This window comes from Squalius cephalus (genome assembly GCF_949319135.1).
Source record: "Squalius cephalus genome assembly, chromosome: 12".
Classification (NCBI taxonomy): Eukaryota; Metazoa; Chordata; class Actinopteri; order Cypriniformes; family Leuciscidae; genus Squalius; species Squalius cephalus.
Window position 1 is genome coordinate 38,794,517 of NC_137133.1, and position 15,198 is coordinate 38,809,714.

General features: G+C 36.7%; 1 protein-coding gene across 4 annotated transcripts in view; it reads right to left on the minus strand.

Moving 5' to 3' along the window:
• pak6b (p21 protein (Cdc42/Rac)-activated kinase 6b) overlaps positions 1-15,198 on the minus strand; it is a 31,880-nt gene that overhangs the window by 10,852 nt on the left and 5,830 nt on the right. For 2 of the 4 annotated variants that reach the window (XM_079888966.1, XM_079888965.1), the window contains exons 2-4: positions 14,989-15,047; positions 5,214-5,432; positions 2,033-2,590 (exon numbers count right to left, since the gene is read on the minus strand). In XM_079888966.1, coding sequence (XP_079745092.1) covers positions 2,033-2,590; positions 5,214-5,432; positions 14,989-15,018 — 807 coding nt within the window. In that variant the 5' untranslated portion in view covers positions 15,019-15,047. Of the gene's footprint in view, positions 1-2,032; positions 2,591-5,213; positions 5,433-13,095; positions 13,149-14,988; positions 15,048-15,198 lie in introns of all 4 variants that reach the window. The other 2 variants (XM_079888967.1, XM_079888968.1) reach the window with 2 other exon arrangements.

Consider the following 15,198-nt stretch of genomic DNA (forward strand, 5'->3'; position numbering starts at 1 on the left):
TATCGTATATATCGATATATTGTTTATATTTAATTCTGATTTCGCCACTTTGCTTGTTTGCCTTCTCTGTGCTGTGCTCGCCCCCGCCCTCCTCCACCTCCGCGCTTTTGTTCCCCCTCCCCTCGCGTGTTGTCTCATTCAACCAAGTCCCCCGAGTCCGGTCAGGCACATCAATCTTTCCCCGCCCAGCGAGTGCTTGAAGTGCGTCAGAAACAGCGCGCGCGATCAGTTGTTGTTGGTAATTTTTTGTGTAGCGTCGCCTCTCGCCGCATTGCTTTTGTTTGAGGGCGCTTAACACACTCACACTTAACATGCTCCCCTGTAGAAACGGGCCTGGCAGCTCGCGCGCCAGCTCTAGACACGGTGAAAGTTTCCTGATTGTGACGGATGGCCGAATTTACATGACACATTATAAATTAGCATTAGTCTACCTATTCTGCTATAGATACAGTGCCAAAAAGAAGAGGATAAAGGTGGATAAAGACAGAGGTAAAGTGATGTAATGAATGAACAGTTTATCTAATTGCATAGTAGTAAGATACTGTAATTTAATGGCAGTTATTTTTACCTTAAACTTTATGCTAGCAGTTGTTCTGAGTTCTCCAGAGGCCCCAGACAGTGTGATTTCGTAACACTCATGTCACTTTTTAGATGCATTAGTATCACTTTTTTTTTTAATTAATGTTTTACTCTACAGTTGTGCAGTTTTTGGGGGATATATGGCATTTTTTTTATTTATTTGCCAAAATTAGTAATGATATTTCTATACAGGTTTATTTAAAATAGTGCAATATGTATTATTTCTTCCTTTATTTTACAGTTAAATTATTATTTTTGTATACAGGGATTTTTTTTTTTTTAATGTCGCAGAAGCACTTTGTTCCTACATGAACTGCCTACCTATTTGCACTTCAATAAAAAAAGACTTTGTGGTATTTGGCATATTTGTTTTTGCAGTAGTTTTTGGGGGGTTATTTTTCCTGTAAAGATATCGAGATATATATCGTATATCGAGATATAGCAAAATATATCAAGATATATTTTTTGCTCCATATCGCCCAGCCCTAGTGCAAGGTCTTGCTCAGTGACTGATATTGTAAGTGTGTCGCTGTAAAGCTGACTTCTGCTCGTTTACACAAACTAAGAGCCGACTTAAAATCATTTTTTGCAGCATGCAAGGCTCAACCTGTATTCGACCCAGAGCAATCTGTCGGACCTGTTCTTTATCAAATGAAATCAGACTCTAAGTGACGAACACATTAGAAGAAAAGTGACATCATCACTATTGTAAATATTGCGATATGAAATAGCACCCAAACAAGTTTCTCAGACTGAGTACTCGCCCTAGGTTTGATAAGTTTGGGTTTAAAAGACACTAAATATTCAGTAGTATCGTCTATCTCACTGCTCTGACACTATCAGATGAGGACAACACCTGAAAACTGGAACTGAATTGAGCTGAATAATGATTCTATTGTCTTTTCTAGAGCTTTACAGCTGAACTGAATTAATTTTGCAATTGAACTTCTCACTGTTATTGAACTGAATTGAGCTGAATAATGAGTTCATGGTCTTCGCTAGAGCTTTACAGCTGAATATAAGTCATTTCAGAACTGAACTTTGCACTGCTACTGAACTGAACTAAATCAGCATTGAATCAGAATTGAGCTGCTTTTAGCGGAATCAAGTTCATTTCATAAATGAGGAACTTTGCACTGTTATTGAACTAAACTGAATCAATATAGAACTGAAATGAACTGAATTATAACTCTATTGTCTTTTTAGAGCTGCTTTAGTTGAATTGATTCACTTCATAACTAACAAACTTTTACAACATTCACACTGTTATTGAACTGAACTGAATCAACATGAACTGAATTGAGCTGAACAATGAGCTGCTTTACGGGTGAAGCTTTATTTGTTTCATAAGTGATGCATTCTGCAACATTAACCCCGTTTATCACCGTGAAGATGCTCTGAAACTATCTGTATTGTATAAGCGCTATATATAAATAAATGTGACTTTACACACCTTAAAGTTGTAGGTGGACAGTGGCCTCTTCTGCGCTTCCATCTTCGGCTGTTCTGGGATCAGTTTTGCTCCCTCGTTCTCCCTGTATGCGCTGTAGAGGCACGACACGGGTCTCTGGGTGGATCTAGCGACGCCGAGCCGTTCGGGAACAGTTCTAGGCGCGAGTAAAATGTCCCGAGGCATGAGCATCGGCTGCTCCCTGAACATCGTCGCCTCGTGAATCGATTTGGATCTCGTCCGTGAGTCGTTTGGGTCTAGCGTGAAGCTCTTCTTGTGGTCAGGCTGAGGACTTCCACTCTCACTCTGGACCTGTCGGGATCGGGAGCGCCAGTCCAACACCGGCTGACCGCTTCCCAGATTCGCCTCGTTCAGCTCCTGATACTCGTACGTCTCTCCTTCCACGACCTCTCCCAGACGGCCCAGAGACTGAGCTCGTTTCCGCAAAGACGGGCTGGTTCTCCTCAAGGAGTTGGAGCTGGTGACCGAGAGTCGACTCATCTCCGCGATCGCTGCAGAAATGTAGTCCTCGTGTCCGATGAAACTGCCACGCACGATGCTCTGGAAGAGAGAGGAAACACGCCATCAAAACTGACTCTGAAACATTGAACTGACTCCATCTGAATAATGAAGACACTATTGTCTTTTTTTAGCTGAATCGAATTCGTTTGATGATTGAACTTTGCAATGTTGAGGTTATTGAACTGAATCAACATTGTAGAGAAATATGTTCTAAGAAAGTTTTGCTAACATTCCCATTGAGTTATAAAAACATAATTTCTGAAGGTTTTCTGAACATTCAAAATGTCCATGATGTTTTTAAATGTTTTAAAAATGTTTTTATTGGTTATGCGAATGTTAAGTGAACATTACATTTTGCAAACATTATGGGAATGTTACTTTTAATTTAATTAAATTTAATTTTAATTTTAATTAATCATTTTTGACAAAAAAAATTACATTTTCTTTTTTTTAAAGAATTTTTTACTTCATCGTAATGGTACGAAACTTGGTAAAGGTTTTGGCACTTTCTATGTGAATAAATAAAAATCATGGACATGATTCGAAAAGGTTTAATGGTCCTGAAAAAAATAGTCCCACTTGAGCTCCTCACGGACACAAATTAATCTTCCCGAAAGCTCATTTTTTGAGATATCAACCTCAAATTTGGAACACAACTTTAGATTTATGCCTTTGATTTTCTCATAGTTTTAGAATAAAATGTGTTTTAGAAAATACACATTTCATATAAAAACTGAAAATAGTATTTTTTTTCACAGCAATAAATGTAATATTCTATAACTTTTTAAGTTTACTTTTTAAAACGTTTTTCACTTCAGCAAAAATCTGCCAAGTGTCGTCTTTAAAAAGAGACCAAACTTTCAAGATTTACGACAGTTTAAGTTGGAAATTTCATTTTCAGGTCTATGCTCAAAAAGTCAATAAACGGATTATAAATACTGCAGAAATATAAGTACCATAAAATCTCATAAAAACGTCATGCCTTTGAAGATTACAGTTGTCAGATCTTTATATACATGCAATTCTTCATTTTTAGGGATCATTTTAAAGAATTATATTCTATAAACTCCAGAATTGTCTTCATTAAGGCTATATTTTAAAAATATTTTAGAATTTTAGAAGTTTTTCCCCTCAAAAAATGATGCTGTGAAATGATTTGATTTTCACCCCATTCTAACTGACGTTTCCATACATGCAAATACGCCAAAATCTCATATTAACCAGGAGATAGCAGATATTTTCACAACAAGACCAATATTCAGGACCATTTGCATCTCATTTGCATTTTTCAGGATCTCAGACATTCGCCCTAAGTCATTTGGTGGGATGATGCAGCTCCTCCTAGAGCAGATCATGAAATAACAGCAGCGTCGAGCAGGTTTATCAGGTCAACATTAGCGAACAGAAAGGCTTAATGTCACTTTCTTAAAGCGTTTGAAAGGAGCAGCGGATACGCGAGAACTCTGGGGAAATGTAACAGAGACGAGGGTTTAGATATAAACATTGAGACAGAACCTGTTTAACAGACATGTGATTATTAACCGGAGCCGCAAACATTAACGAGAAACAAACTTCCTCGGGGAAAACATGTTCTGTTGAAAACCACTTTTAAAGAAATTACAGCAGATGCTGCAAAGAACGTGTCTCAGGCTAATTTCACACCAAAATCAAGAGACATTATATATTTTGCCTGATATTTTTGCTTAATTGTCTTAAAATATTGTCGATAAGTAATTTTCTTTATGCAATAATTGTTTTTGTTTTTTTCTTTTGACTTTGGAGTGAAATGAGATCTGGGCATGAGAATCAACGACCTAGTAACTGTATATAATAACTGCATAATAATGTTACAAATAGAACGGTATTAATGAAATCTATGCAGTGAAATGTTTTGCAAAATAATATCAACTATATCATTTCTTGGCTGATATTTTTGTCACTAAGTTTGGCAAATAATTAATGCAAAAAGAATGTTCAAGCATCAATTTTGGATTACACACACACACACATGTGATATGTATCCATGTATGTATGTATGTATGTATGTATGTATGTATGTATGTATATACATACATACATACATACATACATACATACATATACATACATACATACATACATACATACATGCATGCATGTATATATATATATATATATATATATATATATAAATAACGCGCACACACACACACACACACACACACACACACACACACACACGTGATATTCTGTAATATTTTTTCTGATATTCACCTTCCTAGTAACTATTTACAATAATTGCATAATAATGTTAAAAATGTAAATATCTATGCAGCGCTGTAATATCAAATGCATATTTTTTTTACTGATATTTTTGCCTAATTGTCATAAAAAGTCACCAAGTTTTGCAAATAATGCAAAAATATATATAATGTAATTTAACCATTAATTAATTACATATATATATATATATATATATATATATATATATATATATATATATATATATATATTAATTATATATAATATAATTGCTGTGTGTATAATTCAAACTACTCTATAGTTTATCTATATATATAAACATGTTAATTAATTATGTATAAATGTCAAAAACATATAATAAAAGAGCTCTGCTACTCTGATATTGTGAAACACGTCTTGTCTTGAACACGCTTCACTTTACCTTCTTTGGTTTGAGATAGATCTGTGTGATTCTGGACGGGTCCACCACAGGTTTGGGTCTCTTGAGTGTTTCTATGATGCTCTGCCATTGGGGCGGCAGACCGACGAAACATCCCTGAACCGGGTCGAAGGACGTGTGCACCCTGTGCTCGAAGTTCTTGGGTGTGGAGATCTCCAGCCTCCTCTTCTTCTTCTTCTTCCTCAGGAACATCCCGGCAGCCTGTGGGAAACAAGAGTTGGTCCCATCGTGAAACGACACGCTCAGTTTCTCCAGCAATGCCATCGCATTCACAACATGCACTACATGTCCAACTGAAGAGAGAGAGAAAAAAAAAAAAAAAAAAAAAACAAGACTCAAAAGGGGGCGGGGACAGGTGTGACACGTGCTGTCAATCGGACACCTGAGGACACGCCCTCTTTCTAGCTCTTTCAAACCTGACACCGTGAGCGTCCTGTTACACGGACACTGAAGTGAGACGGTTGTAGATCGAGTCTTTACTGATGCATATTCAGTGAACCATCGGAACCAAACTACGAGTGACAGGCTCAATATTCCTGCAGGTCATACTGAGGTCATATCAGCCAATGAAAGCCACCACAGAAAACAATGTCCTGACTTTGGGTACATTGGATTTCCCAAGTCTGAATCTATTTAGCCCTATATAACCCTGTATTATTTATGATACACACATTTCTAAGGCCTCTAAATGACCCGTTTCACACACTCTCCGACAGTCCTTCTGTGTCTGATTGATAGTTTAGACTCTTTTATCAAGTAAAAGTCTTTTAGCTTTCCTTCAGCTCGAGGCACTGAAGCAGTTTCGGTTTACTTGATTATACATCATCATTTATTAGAAAAATCATGAGTATCAAATATGATCATCAGGCTTTTGAGGAAGGTTTATTTGTTCATGTCAATCATCATTGTATTACATTGCATCATATGTTTTGATCATAAAACTAAGCATTTAAATATAATCTTACTAAGACATTATTGGCAGACATTTAAATGCATTTCATGCAAGTATCTGCTACACTGTTATCACTGATTTACATTACAAGCATCAGAATTTCATATTACTATATGTCCATATAAATATCAGCATCTGCACCAGATTGCATATTTTTGCTCAGTTTGGGCCTCTGAATACTTCTTTTCCCTCCGTATCCGTATAGCATAATGAGCGTTTGACTAATATATCAAATGTGAGGCTTTACAGGGTTAATAGCTCAGTCGTTTTTCGTAGACATTAGTTCTCTGTTCTACATTAACTCGATCAATCACATCACCAGCGTGGATGAACATATTGATCTGATTACCGTTCGATTATTATTCCTCAGTAATAGTTATGTCCCCCGGTGACCATCAACATCTGTCCTGATGCATGAAGTGTATGGAAACAAATTTATAAACCCCATGCAGAATGTATACAAATATAAGATATAAAAGATTTAATTTTTATGTAGTAGTGCACTGTAAAAAATGTTTGTTATTTTTAAAGAAAAATACTGTAAAAAAGGTACAGTAAAAACTAGAGCTGCACCGATACTAAATTTATCCGCCAATAACGATAGCCGATTATTGGGAATGATATCTGCCGATACTGATATCCGATTATTGGGAATGCTATCAGCCGATACTGATAGCCGATTATTGGGAATGATATCTGCCGATACTGATAGCCGATTATTGGGAATGATATCTGCAGATACTGATATCCGATTATTGGGAATGCTATCAGCCGATACTGATATCCGATTATTGGGAATGATATCTGCCGATACTGATAGCCGATTATTGGGAATGATATCTGCCGATACTGATATCCGATTATTGGGAATGATATCTGCAGATACTGATAGCCGATTATTGGGAATGATATCTGCCGATCCTGATATTCGATTATTGGGAATGATATCTGCAGATACTGATTATTGGGAATGCTATCTGCCGATACTGATATCCGATTATTGGGAATGATATCTGCAGATACTGATATCCGATTATTGAGAATGATATCTGCCGATACTGATATCCGATTATTGGGAATGATATCTGCCGATACTGATATCCGATTATTGAGAATGATATCTGCCGATACTGATATCCGATTATTGGGAATGATATCTGCCGATACTGATATCCGATTATTGGGAATGCTATCAGCCGATACTGATAGCCGATAATTGAGAATGATATCTGCCGATACTGATAGCCGATTATTGGGAATGATATCTGCCGATACTGATATCCGATTATTGGGAATGATATCTGCCGATACTGATAGCCGATAATTGAGAATGATATCTGCCGATACTGATAGCATTTTATTGGGAATGATATCTGCGGATACTGATATCCGATTATTGGGAATGATATCTGGCGATACTGATAGCCGATAATTGAGAATGATATCTGCCGATACTGATAGCCGATACTGATATCCGATTATTGGGAATGATATCTGCAGATACTGATATCCGATTATTGGGAATGATATCTGCCGATACTGATATCCGATTATTGGGAATGATATCTGCCGATACTGATAGCCGATAATTGGGAATGATATCTGCTAGGGGTGTAACGGTACGTGTATTCGTACCGAACCGTTTCGGTACAGGGCTTTCGGTTCGGTGCACGTGTGTACCGAATGACTGAATGCAATATTTTGTGTGCGGAACATAGGTACATTTTCGTGTTTCCACACGAACATATTAAGTGGCGGAAGTCTCCGCGTTCAGCGCAAATCCCGCCCTGCAGCTGATTCTAATGTTTTTTCCTATTAGACATTCTCTGGTTTTACCCGTGTTTTACCCGTCGTCACTGTAACAATGAAATAGACTGCATGGCGAAAAAAAGCTTTTCCGCTTCGTGTGCGCCGCCGCACTCTCCGTTCCGTGGCGTGCGCGCGCGCGTGTGTGTGTGTGTGTGTGTGTGTGTGTGTGTCGACGACCCGCTGCGCTCTCTGCTCAATGTTCGAGTCCGTGTTTGCGCTGCGCGTTCTGCTCTGTCGTTAACGGCCCAAACACTCCAATCATGTACCGATCACGCACTGGAAAAGCAAAGTCCGCTCAAATAAGGTGAAATTTCTCAGTAGTAACTTAGATTTCTGTTTGCTGAGCTGGTATAGTCATGCTGGCAACAATGGTAAAATGACCTGCTCTGATCACATGCTCTGGTAATAATAGCTTTGTATAGCTTTGGACTATATTTTATTTAGATAATTATTAAAAAAGTGGAAAAAAAAAAATCTTAAATTGATTATGTTGATTGATTATTGAAAAATAATAATACATTAATATATTTGTTTAATATTATTTTAATATAGGGCTATTTTCTGTTCCTGCACTGTAATCATAGTTATTTATTTATATTTTTCATTATATTTTATTATGTGATATTGGTTTGAGACTGAGAGTATTTTATTTAGTGGAGAACTTTGCAGCAGTATTTTATTTCTTATTCTTTTTTTATTTTATATCTATTTTATTATATTTTATTAAAAAGTGTTTAAAAAAGTGTAAACAAATTGTTAAAAAAAGTTTATAGTAATAAACAACCTGCAGTTTAATGTTTGCATTTCTTTCCCTTACTGTACCGAAAATAAACCGAACCGTGACTTTAAAACCGAGGTAAGTACCGAACCGTGATTTTTGTGTACCGTTACACCCCTAATATCTGCCGATACTGATAATTGAGAAGGATATCTGCCGATACTGATATCCGATAATTGAGAATGATATCTGCCGATACTGATAGCCGATTATTGGGAATGATATCTGCTGATACTGATAGCCGATTATTGGGAATGATATCTGCCGATACTGATATCCGATTATTGGGAATGATATCTGCCGATACTGATAGCCGATTATTGGGAATGATATCTGCCGATACTGATATCCGATTATTGGGAATGATATCTGCCGATACTGATAGTCGATAATTGGGAATGATATCTGCCGATACTGATAATTGAGAAGGATATCTGCCGATACTGATATCCGATAATTGAGAATGATATCTGCCGATACTGATAGCCGATAATTGAGAATGATATCTGCCGATACTGATAGCCGATTATTGGGAATGATATCTGCCGATACTGATAGCCGATTATTGGGAATGATATCTGCTGATACTGATAGCCGATTATTGGGAATGATATCTGCCGATACTGATATCCGATTATTGGGAATGATATCTGCCGATACTGATAGCCGATTATTGGGAATGATATCTGCCGATACTGATATCCGATTATTGGGAATGATATCTGCCGATACTGATAGTCGATAATTGGGAATGATATCTGCCGATACTGATAATTGAGAAGGATATCTGCCGATACTGATAGCCGATACTGATATCCGATTATTGGGAATGATATCTGCCGATACTGATAGCCGATACTGATATCCGATTATTGGGAATGATATCTGCAGATACTGATATCCGATTATTGGGAATGATATCTGCAGATACTGATAGCCGATTATTGGGAATGATATCTGCCGATACTGATATCCGATTATTGGGAATGATATCTGCCGATACTGATAGCCGATAATTGGGAATGATATCTGCCGATACTGATAATTGAGAAGGATATCTGCCGATACTGATATCCGATTATTGGGAATGATATCTGCCGATACTGATATCCGATTATTGGGAATGATATCTGCCGATACTGATAGCCGATTATTGGGAATGATATCTGCCGATACTGATATCCGATTATTGGGAATGATATCTGCCGATACTGATAGTCGATAATTGGGAATGATATCTGCCGATACTGATAATTGAGAAGGATATCTGCCGATACTGATAGCCGATACTGATATCCGATTATTGGGAATGATATCTGCCGATACTGATAGCCGATACTGATATCCGATTATTGGGAATGATATCTGCAGATACTGATATCCGATTATTGGGAATGATATCTGCCGATACTGATAGCCGATTATTGGGAATGATATCTGCCGATACTGATATCCAATTATTGGGAATGATATCTGCCGATACTGATAGCCGATAATTGGGAATGATATCTGCCGATACTGATAATTGAGAAGGATATCTGCTGATACTGATATCCGATAATTGAGAATGATATCTGCCGATACTGATATCCGATTATTGGGAATGATATCTGCCGATACTGATAGCCGATTATTGGGAATGATATCTGCCGATACTGATATCCGATTATTGGGAATGATATCTGCCGATACTGATATCCGATAATTGAGAATGCTATCTGCCGATACTGATATCCGATTATTGGGAAAACTGAGACTTTGTTCTTATCAGAAGTAAAAAAGCACTTTGCGAATATTGTATGGGAGGCTACAAATAATGTTTGAAATAGGGAAAACTGTGGACCTGACAACCCGATTCAGAGGGTCAAATAGAGCCTGCTTTTATTTAACATCGCTATTTTTTAATTGTTAAAGTGTTATTGTCATATAGACAGCCCTAAATTCAACACGAGAGACATTTTCTTCACACACAGTGTGAGTTGCAGTCTGACACGTTTTCCCGCCCCCTTTTGATTGACAGGATATAATCGGCCCTGATCATCGGCTGTTTTAAACAATCGGCCGTTAGTGAAAATAAATGCTTTTACGGCCGACACCGATTATCGGCCGATACATCGGTGCATCTCTAGTAAAAACCTCTTCAGTAAGTTATCTTAACATAATGCACACAGTTAAAAACTGTAAATGGTTGAACATCACAATATGTAACTTTATTATAAAATACTGTTACTGTTAAAAGGACAGTATTATAAAATACTGTCCTTTTTATGGTGAAAAAAGGACATTACCAGAAGTCCCAGCATGACTCAACACATACGATTATATTTTATTTAAATAGTTTAATATTATTTTTGATATCAGTAATGTACATCAAGGTGTATAGTGTCATTCTGTTAATGTTTATTGCTTTATTTAAGAGTCATTTGTGTTACTCTGATAACACGTTTTCATGTGTTTTACAACCTGCATTATTATGAAAAGCTTCAATCCTCTTGGTTCAGGATCATGTGTGTCAGTTATCTTTCATATGACATACCCTAATCAGAGCAGAACTAAATAAAAACTAAACGCATTATTATGATCCCTCTCCTTTCTTAAAAATTATCAGCTTTTTGCAGGTTCTTCAAGGGTTTTGCAAACATATGCAGTTAATAAACAAGAATTGCACAAACAGAAGCCAGTGGATTTCCATAAATGACAGTGTGTGTCTGTAAACTCCTCTTGTATGAGCTGTCAATCAATATTTGCCCAGTAGAGAACATTAAACAGTGAGCAATAAATACGCAAAATAACCAGATAAGACGTCATGAACACATGACAATCAATTTCATTTTTTTTATCCATTATGTTATCCGTAAAATATGTTTTAGAAAAGTAAATATTGCTATAAAATATTTCTAATATCTCCAGCCACTGTTATCAAACAAAATGTGAAGCATGTATTTCTTTACGTTTATTAGACACTGTTTTCAACTAAAAACTGGAAAATGTACGTAGTTTGGACGTTAATTTACACGACAACAGCGTGTCAAAGTGCAAGTTTTTGGAAACAATGCCGATATCATGTGTGTGAAGTACAGAAACGGTGGCATTATGCTTATTACGTGTTCAGTCTATATTCTTTACAAAGTGACATCGCCATCTACTGGCCTGGCATGAATAATACAGTGCTTTTTAATTGTTCTCCGGATCAGTGTGAACGGAGATTGTTTTCTCAACGTTATCGTCTGTACGTGAAAATCGCTTTAGTTTATAGAAACATTCACTGATGCTCCAGAAGGAAACTCGATGCATTAAGAGCCGGGGGTGAAAACTTTTTGAATTTGGAGATCAAGGTAAATTATAATTAATTTGTCTTCTGGGAAACATGTACGTATCTTCTGTTGCTTCCGAAGGGCCGTACTAAATGAAAAAATATACATATTTAAACAAAATAAGAAAAATGTGGACATCTTCATCCTGTTCAAAAGTTTTCACCCCTCGCTTCAGGAACATCAGTGAACGTTTTAATAGTTGTGTTTGAGTCCCTCAGTTGTCCTCAGTGTGAAAAGATGGCTCTGAAGATCATAGTCACTGCTGGGAAGAGTTCAAATGTTTAACTTCTCAGGACAAACAAGGGGACTCGAGAACAACCATCACCAAAGATGAGGAAACCGCCGTGGGTCATCCAGATAACGACACACGTGTTCATAAACTTTTGAACGGGATCATCTTTATAAATATCTATTTTTATCTTGTGCACTATATGTACTGTAAACATCTTTTATGTACAATATCTTATTCAGGACAGTACTAAATTAAAAAAGCATGCATTTTATATGATTCCTCTTATTTTGTCAAAATTATCCACATTTTCACTGATTCTGCAAATATAAACACACACCCGTTCAACTGCTCGTTAACACACATATCTCATCAGCCAATCAAACGGCAGAAACGGTGAAGACGATCTCAAACTGAGCATCAGAATGAGGAAGACAAGAGGATTTAAGTGAGTATTTCAGAAACTGTTGATCTACGGGGATTTTCACGCACAAGAATGACCAGAACAGGAGACAATATCCAGTGCATGAAAATGCCTTGTTGATGTCAGAAATCAGAGGAGAATGATCAGACTATTCATTACAACACACACACACACACACACACACACACTGGGTCAGCCGATAGAAAGGCAACAGTAACTCAAATAAGCGCTAGTTATAACCAAGGTCTGCAGAAGAGCATCCCTGAACACACAACAAACCAATATACCTATATCAAAAATACCAGTATTTCAACAAATCAAATACAATACAAAGTAAAGCCTGTTTTCATAGTCTGACCTGTGCAGTTGTGTTCCTCAGTTCAGCTCATTCATCTCCTCTACCAGTGGACCCTGATCAGGACAGAAACACAATATATGAGTGAGAAGAAGAAGTCCTCCATCCCGAGTCAGAGTCCGGCGTCGCTGTGCTGTTTATTCAGCGGGTGTGGAGAGAAACACATGACAGAAGAGGAGCGTTCGCACACGCTGAAGAAATGCTGCTACTCCTACACTGCCTTGGGTTCCTGCAACACGTCGAGACACGATCGCTCTGAAAGAGCCTTTAAATCTCAACATGCCATGATGGATCAGATACCAGAGCTAGGAGAAAAAACATTTAGGGCCTTTTGATTCAGAAAACCCTAACTTAAGGGGTTTGCAGATATCTGAACTTTATGCCTACGGCCAAAATGCATGTCAGTATACAACGTTAGACAGGTTGGGATTGGGAACACCCATTTTTGCCATGTTTACTCAAATTGTGCAAGAAATCAGGAAGTCGGTATTATTTAATAAGTCATATCCTTTATAACATGGTTGAGAAACAGTATGTGCAAAGATTGTGTCATTTATAATTATTGGGCATTGAGATTTCTGTGTTGAAATGCTCATTAAATTATGGAAGCTTGTTTCTGGCGTGGAATAAACAAATATTGCGACTGACTTTTTATCTCATAATTACTTTTCTTCTAGAATCTGCGAGTGTATATCTGGCAATTCTGGGAAATAAGTCAAAACTGCGAGTTTGTATGTCTTATTTCTTTCAATCCTGACTTTTTTTCCTCAGAACTGTGTGATATAAACTTGCAACTGAGAAAAAAAAGTCTGAATTATGAGATATCAACTCAAATCTCAAGAAATAAAATTGTTAGATATAAAGTCATAATTGCAAGTTATAAAGGCATTATTGAGATATATAATGTCATAATTGTGAGATATAAAGTCATAATTTCGAGTTTAAGGTCAGAATTGCGAGAAAAATACAGAATTCAACTCAGAAATGAACTCAGAATTGTGAGAAATTAATTGCAAGAAGAATTTTTTTTTTAAACTACATGCAAAAAAATGTATATCGAAAATATATCTATTTTTATGTCATATTATTCACCATATTCTTAAAGAAAATTTGCTGAAACGTACAATAAAAACTAATTTACATTTGTGCGTTTAGCAGATTTATCCAGAGCAACTTTCAAAAAGAGGAACAAAAGCAGTTTGTGAAAGAGTCGACAATATTCGTAATATAAAATGCCTGGTTTATAAACTCAGTCCTGCTTTCCTCTACAAACGTGCGTTTCTGATTCTCTCTTGATGAAGAATGACACACTGAGATCTAATGTTCCTGATCGAGTAGAGTTGCAGAAACGAATCACTCAAACGAGTGAAGATTCTGTCCGTCACATCACCAGAGATACGCCCTGGAACTCGTCTCAGAGATATTTACACTCACCAAACGGGTTCAGGACTTCATTATGTGCTTTATAACGGTTATCCATTCAGATGGGTGCTAACTTTATATCAAAGCCGAAAATATTGATGCAACATTGGGAAAATAAGATTTTGAAATGGACATAATAAGTTGCAGAATTTGAGTTTTGAAAATCACTTGACTAGTTGAATTTGCAATATGTGAAGCATTTTTTTTTTTCAGGCATAATTCTGACTCTCGCAATTCTGACTTTTTCAGAATTTGAGTTTTGAAAATCCCTTGACTATGACAATTTGTGAATTTGCAATAACAAGAAGCATTTTTTTTTTCATTCATATATTTCTCATAATTGTGAATTCATTGTCAACAATCAGAGATTTTAAGATGCAACTGCACTACAGTTACTCCATATGTGGAATAATAATCTGGGTTTATGCAAGTTACATCCAATATAAAGTTACGAAAAGAAGGTTTAAAATTCACCTCAGGTTTTCCTCTCTTCATCAAGTTCATGCCAGATCCATGTCCAGGAATGTCATGCTCTGTTTAAACAAGTAAAAGATCAGCCTTAACAAAACCACTACATCATTATGCATTATTATTCACGTTGGGTTTGTGCAACCTGATCAAGACCCGCACCACAGAAACGAAACAAGCAAACGAATGTTTCAATGCTTGCATTTACTGTTATTT